Source organism: Anser anser, assembly GCF_964211835.1.
Source record: "Anser anser genome assembly, chromosome: 1".
Classification (NCBI taxonomy): Eukaryota; Metazoa; Chordata; class Aves; order Anseriformes; family Anatidae; genus Anser; species Anser anser.
Genome location: NC_139720.1, coordinates 155638317 through 155650634, shown reverse-complemented (window position 1 = coordinate 155650634; position 12318 = coordinate 155638317). Strand labels below are relative to the sequence as shown.

Below are 12318 nucleotides of genomic sequence, written 5' to 3'. Positions count from 1 at the left end.
ACTGTGAAAGTTTACCCTTGCACATTGTTTTCAAGACTGATTACGTGAGTCTCTTTTGTGGGAGGGGTAGATTTTTTTTCATGTGCTTAAAAAAAACCTTGTTTGTATGCTGGTCTTGATTTGCTGCCTACAGTTTTATGGGATGTGAAAGCATCTATTTTTAATTCTTTTGCAATTAGTCTGTTCAAAGAGAGTAATTCGAAATGCCTCCCCCCCACCACAAGCTACGCGTTACCGACTTTCATAGAAGGGACTTTACCCAGAGGTTTTCTTGACGAATTGTTGACCAACCGAAAAATCCTGAGTGAAAAACGTGGCTTATATTACATCTGCATTAAAAAAAAAAAAAAAAAGGAAAATCAGTAACCCACAACACCAAAATTTAGTTTGGAGCTAAGAGCAGTATGATCGGTACATGCTTTAAAATCGCTTCTTACTGATCAGATCTGACACAGCACAAGAAAACCTCAGGCTTGGGGCATGCTGATACGCTGTGTAAAAACAGACGTCTCAACAGCCCGCGTACATTCCCAGCAGTGTTTTAGAATCGTAATGATGAGGCTTTACAGAAATGCCCTTTGAAAAATCGTGAGGGAGTTGAGGAGCCTGGCTGGTTCTAGAGATTAGTGAGGATGTGTAACTTGGTAAGCTTATTGCACTTTGAGCAAGGATACAAACTGTAGTAATACACACACAAGGTATACACATTAAAGTAAATGGCTTTTAGAACACACGTCGGATTGTGCTAAAATGATGTCGGTAAGTATAGGTGGGAATAGGAAAGGAATGGGATGTCAAGCTGCAAGGGAACCTGTAGGCACCTGGAATAACCTTGTTTCTGGGTAAGGACCCTTGATCTGACAGCGAAACCGTGTGTTTGCTGAAAAGGTTATGGAGATCAGAGATAGATGGAAAACCCTGCCATTTGCTGTTAGAGGCGGTGGCTGAGTGTTACGTGGGATTTTCCCCACAAATTCATACTGATCGTTCATGACTGCGAAAGGCAGTTTATCTTTCAAGTGGCCTCATTTAAGTGGCCCGATTCTCAAAAATGAGCAAGTAGGCACGACGATGCCGGTCTTGGCGGGTCCAACGCGTGCGGAGGTGGGATGCTTCTTGGGAGAGCTCGGGCGGTGTTCACAGGGCGAGCTTCTGGTGACACTGCCACGCAGGGTGTGTGCAGGGACAGGACCTTGCCTGACGTGTCTGCCTCGTCAGGAAGCCTGAAGTAAATGCAGATTTTGTGACACAGTTCAACTTCACTAAACGTATCTCGTCTCACAGGAAATGTCCTTGCTGTAGCAGAATGAAACAGAGCCCTGCTAGTTACTTCTGTGCTTACTTGGAGCTTTTAGGTGGCACCACACCACGATTTTCAGTGCTAAGCTCCCACTGCAGGCACGGCGTGGTTCTCCTCAGATGGCAAGGAGCTGAAGTGCCTGATGTAGAATTTCCTGCTCTTCATTTTTTATGTGCATTTATCCTCCAACACCACATTAAGAAGGTATTTGAGAGAACTTACTGGACTTATTGTAGATTTTTTTCTCTGTAGTTGTCAAATTATTTTAAAATTATTTAGCTTCATCAGAGAATAAAATCTCTTTAAATGAAGTAATGAGACTTAACTACTTTTTAAACGGAAATTACAGAGGGAACTTGCTTCATATGTACACAGAGTCATACTGCAGTGTGGTTCCCTGTCCAGCAGCAAAAATATGTGGTCAAAATGAGAAATTTCTAGATACAAAGGCAGGTAGTAGTCTTTGCTCGGGGGCTGACATTAATACCACAACTTCATATTAAAGGAAATGATCATTTCAAAATAGCTGTAGCATTATGAAAATAATACCAAAATGCATTTCCTGCTCTGATCTGATAAAATATTACTTTTCTTTGATTAATATACATTACTGGATTGTACCCTTGGAGCTACGCTTGTACATTAGCCACCAATCCAGCCCAGCCTCACAGGATGTTAATTGCTTGATCTGAATGATACAGATTGCATTCCTCTCCACCGTTTATCTTTCTAGCTATTTGGTTTTTGTCTTACACTGCTGCTGTTTCTCCAACATCTGCCTGCCCCAGAATTTGAAGATTCGAACCCAAAAAGGTGGCATGTGTCAAAAAGTGTGATTTGTTTGTGTTTACCTTTGGGATGCAGAATTCTAATGTTTTGCTTTTGGCATGCAAGGAGCGTAACATGTAAATTAGTAAACTAATATGTTACTTTCAGAGATGGTTACATCAAAGCAGTGCAGTTAATATTTTGACTACTGTGTTATGATGCCAATGATAATTTATTTTTCTGTCTGCTTGCTTAGTCCCTACTCTATTTGAGCAGTTCGTAAAAGCAACTGAATTTAGCTTTACAGTTCTGTATGTACAGAGCTACTACGCCAGGTAAGAAGTGACTTCTGAAATTATGCAGGGTTTTTATGGATCAACCAGAAAATGAATTCAGCCAGTTCAGTTTCTTATCTTCTGTGCAAAACTGCGCTTCCTTCCAAAACTTTTTTTTGTTTTTGTTTTTTTTCTCTGGGACAGAACTCAGGTATCTTGAACTAATGAGTAGCTGAACCCAGCCCTTTTGTGGACAAATGTTATTTTTCAAGTGACTTGAGTTTGAGGAACAGCAAGTGATGACTCCTCAGTGAGTCATGGTCTTACTGTCTGCTCTCCAGAGGCCAAATAAAATGTGTTAGGTTAAACTGGAGAAATGAGATGTAGTTAAGCACCCAAGCCAGATGAACTTGTGACACTAAAATTTTCAATATATGTTCAACTGTTCTTCTTCAGCAAAATACCCATCTGAACCCCTTCAATGTATTCTTATGCCTCCACATGCCTTCTGCCTCCCTCCAAGTTCTGTCCCAGACTTAGTCCAATGTGAGATTCACTGGCAGACCCCGCCTTTTAGAAAGGTGCAGGCTCCTCTTTCTTGCTGAGCTCAGGCTGTAGGTAATGCTGTCAGTCAAAAAAAGCAGAGCTACCTGGTAAGCTGTCACCATCAATCACTTGAACCACCTCTGCAGACAGCGGATGCAGAGCAGCAGTTGTCAGTGGGTAAGCACAGGTACCGAGCTCTGTAACACCTAGTTGACATTATTAAGGACAATAGTTGTTGCTGTGATGTTATTCTTGATTAGGGTACAGGGTTTGGTGAGCCATGCCTATACCTATCAGCAGTATCCCCCCAAAATGGTTGGTTTGGGCCTTCACAGGAATGGCAGCGTGCTAACTGTGTATTAAAGAAAGGACGAGGATCATGACAATTTTTTTTTCTTTATCCTTATAGTGCTGTAGCCTGTATAAGTCTTTGGTAGTCTGCAAAAATTGCTTTGCACAAGGGCTGTCTATTGAGAATACCTTACTGAAGAAGTTTTAAGTTTTGTATTGTAGCAGGCTGGTAGTATAGAAGTGATCACGTACTCTAGGTCAGCCAGCAGATAGCTGAACAGGGCAACAGAGAACAGTTTTGTGAAAGAATAACAGATATCTTAAGCTTTGCAAAACAAAGGTTGAGAGGCGATATGATTAACTGATCTTTGTAGAAGGAGCTAAAGAACAATGTTAGCATCTTGTTAGTGGTAAACAAATTGCAAGCAAAATTGGAAGAAAGATTCTAGCCTGCAGAAAAGGAAAGTTCTGGATTATCTTGCTGATGGGAAGGGAGGGAAAAGAAAGTGACACTGGTTTAAAATGGAACTGAGCAGTTTATGGAATAAATCATTAGATAGTCTTGGCATTAAAAACTAAAGCTTTTTGTAGGAGCAGTAGACGTCTGACTTTTATCTTCACAAAGGGACTGCAAAGTGATCTGTTGGTCGTATATTTTAGTGAACCCAAAGTTGCAGTGATTCTGCCGAGATGCCCATGGAGAGGAGGAAACTTTCTTTTCTCCTCAAGATGCACAGCTTCACTAAGGGTTGTGACTTGGTTGTCTTGTTAGTTTTTTTTTTTTAATCTTTTTTTTTTCTGTATTTCTGTGAAATATTGGCAATTAAATACAGGAATATTGGGTAACGTACCCTACTGTTTCTGCTGGTGTGAAGAAGCTTCAGGCACTGGGGTGTCCTGCTCATGTCTAGCAGAAAGGTTGGGTGCAGTAGATGGTTGCTTGTAGTCCTGGGCTCCATCAGTTAGAGGATCGCAGCTGTCAAGGGCTGTCATATTTCAGGGAGTTACCTGCTTTTAAGGAATATTTTTTGAGACTGCTTAACATTTTCAGAATAAAGGCTGCCACCTTACGCATAATTTGGCAGTATCTGGACAGCCTGTAGAAATGCAGGGTGCTGAATAAACTTGGTAACTTGAGTTACTGATAAAGCACACTTTGTATTATGTGTGGCTGCTTTTATAACTGATATTTTCAGTCCCACAAAAATATGTGGTTGTGAATTTGTCGGGCTGATGTTTTTACAAAGAGCTTTAATGATGTGAAGCAAAGAAAAAGACAGTACCGCAGTTAGTAAATGTAGTGAGTCATTCTGAATAAAATAACAGGTTATTTCTGCAAATTTTAATCCCACAGAACTTCCATTGACAGCAGCAGATATTTTTGCAGAAGTAACATTTAAGTTAGCTACCCGTCTTTTCGTGTGTTTCAGAACCATTGTTTCCTATACTTTGTGCACACAAAACATTTACTAACGTGAAATGTTTTATATTAATCTGCGTTTAATAATCACCCCTTTAAACTCTGAAAAGCCTGTTTCTCTCATGAGAAATGCTAGCCCTCGATTCTTTGTTCTACGCCAGTAGTTTGTACAGAGGCTTATACAGTTGTTTTTTCTCTCAGTGGTACTGTTTCTTCAATTTTTTTTTCCTCCATGCAAAACCAGTCTCATTGCTTCATAGGATGTAGTGTTCTCTTCTGTTTTGCTGTGATTTTTTCACCTCGAATGTTGAAATCTAACACGCTATTCAAAATGAGAACATAATCGTCCTAGGGCCTGCTACTACAGTAGGCCTTTGAGATGGACATGGTGTCTATATAAAGCATTCAAACTCCAGAATTTAATCTTTTGGGTTTCAGAGTTCTTTGTTTTGTTCGAAAATGTTATTTTCTAACCAACATGACTAAAATTAACTTCCTAAACATGAGGCAGGCATAAACTGAGTTTAGTCAGCATATGTGTCTGTGTCCCTTCTTTGCACGTGAACGTCTCAAGTTTCTAGCAGAAGCCAGTCATGGCACTTGGCAGGATATTTACCATGTTGTTCCTGATGTTCCTGTCAGTGTGAGGAACAAAGGGCTGAGGCATGAGGAGAAAGGCAAAGAGAGGAGGAAAAGGGAGAAGTGAAGAGAAAGAGAGAAGTGAAGTAGTCCTTCAATAAAACTAGATGCCGAATCTGACCGTGTCTTACCAAACAATTAACTTAATGAAAAGAGCTAAGTACCAGTCCTTTGATTTACAGCGCATGTGAGGTGGGTCAACCATGGCTGGTCACCAGGTGCCCACCGTGCTGCTCTCTCTCTCTCCCCAGTTCCTCAGCAGGACAGTGGGGAAAATAAAATGGAAAACGTTGCGGATTGAGATGAGGACAGAGAGAGATTGCTCACCATTTACCATCACAGGTGAAACAGAATCAGCTTGGGAAAGATTAAATTATTACCAATTAAAATTATTCTAGGATAGTGAGAAATAAAAGCAAAACTAAAAGTACCTTCCTCTCAATCGCTTTCTTCCCAGTCTCAACATCATTCCTGACTCTCCTACCTCCTTGCCCTAAGCAGCGCAGGGGAACAGGGAATGGGGGCTGCCATCAGTCCCTAACACTTCGTCTCCGCTGCTCCTTCACGGTCCCTCCCTGCCCCTGCTCCACGTGGGGTCCCCCCCACGGGATGCCGTCCTGCCCGAACTGAGCCTGCGGGGGCTGCCCACAGGCAGCAGCTCTTCAAGCACTGCTCCCACACGGCTCCGTACCACGGGGTCCATCCCCCAGGAGCAAACTGCTCCAGCACGGGTCCCCCACGGGTGGGCGGCAGCTCCCCCCAGACCCCTGCTCCTGCGTGGGCTCCTCTCCACGGGCTGCAGCTCCGGCCCGGGGCCTGCTCCTGCGGCGGCTCTCCATGGGCCGCAGCCTCCTCCAGGCCACATCCACCTGCTCCACCGGGGGCTCCTCCACGGGCTGCAGCGTGGAGATCTGCTCCGTGTGGGACCCATGGGCTGCAGGGGGACAGCCTGCTCCACCAGGGGCCACACCACAGGCCGCAGGGGAACTGCTGCTGCCTGCCTGGAGCACCCCCTGCTCTCCTTCTGCACTCACCTTGGGAGCTGCAGGGCTGTTTCCCTCACATTTCTTCATTCCTCTGACTCACAGCTGCTGCAAGGTGTTTTTTAGCCTTTTAAAATTGTATTATCACAGGGGTGCAACCATTGTCACTCATTGGCTCGGCTTTCCAGCAAAAGATCTGTTGTGGAGCTGACTAGAACTGGCGCTTTTCGTCATGGGGGCAACTCTTGATCTCTTTTCACAAAAGCCATCGCTGCAGCCCCTATGCTACCAAAATCTTGCCATGTAAACCAAATATATCATGAATGGATGTTTGTGTCTGTCCAGTCAAATGCAGGAATAGAAATCTGTCTAGTGTTCAAGAGTTTCAGGAACAAGGCTTTGGTTATTCACAGAATAATGGGGTTGTTTAGGCTTGACTGGACCTGTGGGAGCCATTTAGTTCAACTCCATGTTCAAAGCATGTCTAACTAGAACAGGTTACAAAGGGCTGTGTCCAGTTGAGTCTTGAATATCTCTGTGGTTGGAGATTCTAGCTCTGGGCAACCTGGTACAGTACTGGACAATCATTTTCCTCAGCTGGACTTACTCCAGTATATCAATGCCTTTCTTGTAGTGAGGAGCCCAAAAGTGGACACAGTGATTCAGGTTCAGGCTCAGAAGTACTGAACTTATTATCTTGGCCTGGTGACTACATGCTTGCTAATACAGCCCGAGGCCATCCCTGCAAGGGGGGAACCGCTGACTAATAAGGATTCTCCAGCTTCTTTTCTGCAAATCTGTTTTCTAGCCATTTTATACTGTTGCAGAGGGTTATTCCAACCCTGGTGGAAGACTTCACAGTTGTTTCTCTTGAACTCCATAAGGTTCCTGTCAGCCTGTTTCTCCAACCTGTCAACCTCACAACAGAAAGCAATCAGATTGATCAGACATGGATTGCCCTTGGTAAATCAATACTGGCTTAGCAGTCACCTTGCCCTTCATATGCCTGGAGTTGGCTTCTAAGAGATTTGTTCTTTAACTTTCCAAGGGACTGAGGTGAGGCTCATAGCTGCCTGAATTATCTTCTTGCCCTCCTTGAAGAGGGCGGGGGCATTTGCATTTTTCTAGTTATCAGGAACCCACCCTGACCACCGTATCGTTTCAATGATAATGAGAACAACCTAACAGCAACATTGGACATCTCTCTCTGTACCCTGTGGGATACCTGAATGGGTATTTGTCTAATACCTGTTTATAGTAGATATGAACTCTTTCTAAAAAGATAAAATGTTACGTCTTTGTCTGTGATGTCTACTGACTTACAGTTTTAGGAACAAAATCTACTACTACATTTCCTCAAGCTCCTCTAGATTTTCAGGTTCTGAGCAGTGCCAGACACTGGACTTGGAATCAGATCCCTACCCCGATCTGGGATGGTGCCTTCTGTGTTTTCTGTTGACGTTAATGGTGAATATTAACACTGAGGGCACCTTTTAACATTCTGTAACCTCTTTGTAAAACACACGTATGGTCATGGGAAGTTCCTTTTTGTAATTTCCCAACCTATGATTGAGTGCACTCTTGCATGCAAAATCTCTGTGTCTGAGTCACTATTTATCACAGGAGGAATAAAACCTGAAAAGCGTGCCACAGTTTTGGTACTCCCTCAAGTCACTTGGTAAGGATAGAAAGAATCACATTCTGTAGACAGAAATCATTTATAATAACTTTTCCAAGAGGGGGAAAAGATCAGTCTTTTTTCTTTGTTTTCCTTCTCTCTTCGCTTATAAACCTTGGTTTGCTTCAGTGAATATGGTTTACAGTGGAAGCAAGTCTGACGAAGAATTATTTTTGTGTGTGGCAGTCGCTTAGCTGTGCCTATCTACTCCTACAACTTAAATAATTTCAGTTTATTTTAAGAATGTGCTGTGTGTTATACAGGTGTTTTCTGTTTATGTAGGGGAGATCGTATGTGAAATTGAACATTTTTCAGTAGTTCCTGAGTTGTTCTCTCTACATTTATGTACACCTGACCCTGTCTGAAGCAGATGATACTAAAATGTTTTTATGTCCTTCAACTAAGCAACATTTAAGCCCTCAGAGAGGGAGGTTTTCAACAAGCTGAACTTCAAATATAACAGTCAACATGATAATGAAGCGTTCTTAAGCCACTGTTCATTAAGAGTAAAAATATGTGAACTGTGTACTTAATCATCAGGTTTTCTTCATAGCTGTGGGTGTTGTATTTGGCAGTTATTCAGGAAATGAGAATTTTAATATTCAGACCACCATTTCACATAGCATTACTCCTACCAGTAGCTCCTTTAGAAGGGAAAGGTATTTTTAAGTGAACGCTTCAAGTTACTTAGGTCCTGGTTTATGCTGTGTGCAGAAATCGCATTGAGAATGATAAGATCCCTTTCTCTTAAAGGCCTGTGGAAACTGTAACTCTTGAAACTTTCGATAAGCTGGTAAGTGGTGTAAAATTGTCCTTTGGAACATCCCACTTCTGTCAGAAGAAGTGAGGGGCCAGCTGGGGTGGGCGTGCGCTTCGCAGACATCCTCACCCCAGCCGTGGGCCGGAGCTCGATGCCTGGGAGCTACCTGTGGCTGTGGTCCCTGCCACACACTGGCGAGTTGCACCAGGTGCAAAAATTATCATTTTGACATTGCCACGGTTGCTCAAGTGGCAGGGGAGCGGGGGAACTCGACTTGACGTGATCCTTTTCTTCAGGAGTGGCTTAGTAGCTAGGCAGAGCAGTTCACCAGCAAATCTGTGCCAACAGCGCTTTGGGCTGGAGAGGGGTCGAAGGACAGCAGAGGGCTAAGCTCTTGTGGAGGTGGGGAGCGGGTCTCTTCATAGTCTGAAGTCAGTGGTGTTAATGGCTTACGTACAGATGTGGCAGTCCCCTCACTGGAATCTGAAAGCATCTTCCAAAGCAGCTTCCTTTGCTGTCTGTCTGAAGTGGCCTTTTTTTTCTCCCCATCTCCACCCTAGAAAGTGTTTTCTTCCAGAATCACTCCGAAGCCATGCCTTTGGAGTTGGTTCTAGTGGGGTCTCTCCTGGTGTTTTCAATCTATGGTTTAGCTTCCTGGAAGCGTAAGCATTTTATCATAAAGAACACAGGCTTTGTGTGGGGGTATATGGATGAAATGTACTGGGTTATGTCCATAAGTTCAGTCTAGGTATCTGGTCATTGTAGAAGATGCTTGAGTCTCAAATTCGGTGAAACTGCTTCCAAATAGGGTTTAGAAACTTAGTAGGCATCTTGTGCTGTGATTAAGGTGAACACTCTAAAAAAGTTACTTGTTTGTATGGTCACGGGAGTCACTGTCAAAATGGAAGTTAAATAGAACTGTTAATATTCCCATCTTAAATACTACAGTCTAATCCTGTCACACCTTAAGCCTGGGTGAATAATAGGAGCTTAGCTTCGTAAGTGAAGTTATTTCCATGACCTCTGGGGAGACGTATAATCTTTCTATCTGGATAAAAGATGTTTTGTTCTGGTGTGGAAGAGTTCTTTTTGTGGGCTGTATTTTATAGAAACAGTTGGCTGGTAGAGTAAATATGTTGCCTTCTTTGCTGCCTCCGGTCCTAAACACTTGGAAATAAGATACTTTTTGTCACCTGTTTATTCTTAGCAGGGATATTCGCCAAAGAAGAGTAGTTGAATATTTGCTAGTGAATCTATTATCCTGAACACCAGAAGTCATCAAATCATTGATTTGCTAGGAAGACCTTTTTTTTTGCAAGGCAATACTATGTTTTGACTACATAGACAGGATTAATAACCTTTTATTGTTATATACCATTATTACTAGTATCATTCTTACTAACCATCTGTATCTTTCTTTTTGCAGCTTGGGTCCCGTGTTTGCTCTGTTTGTACCGTTTTATTGCTCCATTCCAAGAGTGCAGGTGACACAAGTACTAGGACACTTTTCTATCACAAACAAGACATTGGTCTATATACTAGGTTTACAGGTATGGTATGTACTTGCTTGATCATCTTTGAGTGATTTAATAATGTAGCAGTTAGTGTTTTTGTATGATTTTGGTGCTTCCACATGTATGATTCCACCTATGTTTAGCTAGTGACTTCCCCATGAACTAAAATATTGAAAAATGTGTTTCTAGTATGCCTTTCTACACACTGAAGAGTTGAGCATGTTATATTTTCTTCTATTGTCTTCTTTCCTGAATGTCATGCATAGGACAATATAAAATAAAAACGCTGTAAATCTGGGGGGGGGGCGCTTAAAAAAATGAGCCAAGACCTTTTGCAAATACACATGTATCTTTTACCTTTCTAATTTGCTTGTATTCTTGTTTTTGTTTATTTTCCACTTGCCTGTTAGAGCTCAAACAAAGCTAGAATGCAGTATTTTTCTATCGTAAGACAGTCAGTAAATAACCAAGGATTTGGCTGAATTACATTTTTATATAAATTTGTTAATTTCTATCCATGTGACAGATTATTTAAAATAATGTGATGTAGAGCACAGCACTCTCAAATAGTATTATGTTAAATGTGAATGGAAAAAGAGAGGTAACTGATACAGAAAGAGGAGTTTTCTTTTTTTAAGAAAAAACACAACAGCCTAGAAATGACAGGAGATGTGTGAACTTATGAGAAATTGTACTCATTTTTATATATTCCAGAGACTCAAATATAGCTCTAAAACTAGCAGTGGAAAGCACCCTAATTATGTGATGTGGTACAGAGTATTTTAGAATGAATGGTCAGTTTCAGAACAGTGGCTTCTGCTCCTCTTGAACATTTCATTCGTTCGTGTTGCTGTTCAGCATTTGGACTCCTTTAATTTCTGCTCCAGCACCCTTTCTTCCTGATCCTTCAGCAATCCCGTTTCCTCTCTCCCCAAATCATCAATACCATTATTATTCTAGTCCTAGTGACACCAGTGATACTGTCTGAGCTCTTTTCCTTTGTGCCCCTTGCCTCTTGCTTTCATACATACAAGATCAGATACAGATCACCGCTGTTAATAATCACTGCATCTCACGGGGTCTTTCCCTCCTGCGTACAGAACGGTCGCTGCCGTCACACAGAGGCTGAGAGTAACTCATTTGCCTTTCCCTCATTTGTAAACTCTACCCTTACCTCAAGTCAGTCTTTCCAAAGTCAGAGCCTAGAGAGAAGGTGTTTTCATCATTCAGGCTGCATCTCACAGAGCTATTTTAGTAACCAGTATCAGCCTAATTTTTAGCCCGTTTTCCCAGCTAACGATAACCTTCTCCAGGTGATGAGTCACCTACAGTTTATTAGAAAAGATGGGCAACCCTGTTGGTGTATCTAGATTTTTTTTTTAAATTCACTCCAACTGATTTCTTTGATTTCATGTCTGCAAATATGCCACTCGGTGAGAACTTCATTTCTTTCATTTTGATGCTCACGCTTAGTCTCTCTGTGGCTACATGTCTAAGAGCTTCACTTGCACTGCCCCACTTGGAACTCTTCTCCCGCTGCTGCTGAGTCATTTCCTTTGCTTCTGTCTGTCTTTCAGACTTGTTTTTCTGTGGAGCCTATAACTGACATCCTGTTATACTTAGTATGCTATATGAAAATAAAATGTATTGTTCTGTAGAAGAAGCAAAAATGTTGGATCCCCGTGGTTTTTTCCACTTCTGCTACTTCTGGAATGTATATTTGTTAATGTTAAAATGAATTTTCACAGAAGTACATTTGTGGCTTTTCCTACTGTCATGATAAGTATATAGCCTATACAATGTTGCAACATATTAGCTCAGACAACAACAGCCATGTAAAATTGAAATTTTACATTGCTACTCTTACCTTCCAGCTCTTAACCTCTGGTTCCTACATCTGGATTTTAGCCTTAAGTGGATTGGTAAGTCTTACTGTTTTAAAAATTGTGTTGCTTAAAACGCTTTGTTACATATACAATCAGTGCAGTATCTTTGGACTCAAAAAGAGCTGAAATTACTGAGTAATGTTTTTCATTGTAACAGTAAGTAGAAAGTTTTTGTCTTTTAACTTCGGAAGGTGTAAAGCCCTGACTGGCTGGTGATAAACTGACATATAGAAAAAGAGCTGGGTAATATTTACAGGT

General features: G+C 41.9%; 1 protein-coding gene across 3 annotated transcripts in view; it reads left to right on the top strand.

Moving 5' to 3' along the window:
* Positions 1–12318, top strand: part of UBAC2 (UBA domain containing 2) — a 103784-nt gene that overhangs the window by 59989 nt on the left and 31477 nt on the right. For 2 of the 3 annotated variants that reach the window (XM_083818773.1, XM_083818775.1), the window contains exons 5-6: positions 10087–10210; positions 12049–12096. In XM_083818773.1, the coding sequence (XP_083674899.1) occupies positions 10087–10210; positions 12049–12096 (172 nt within the window). The remainder of the gene's footprint in view (positions 1–10086; positions 10211–12048; positions 12097–12318) is intronic. The other variant, XM_083818774.1, reaches the window with a different exon arrangement.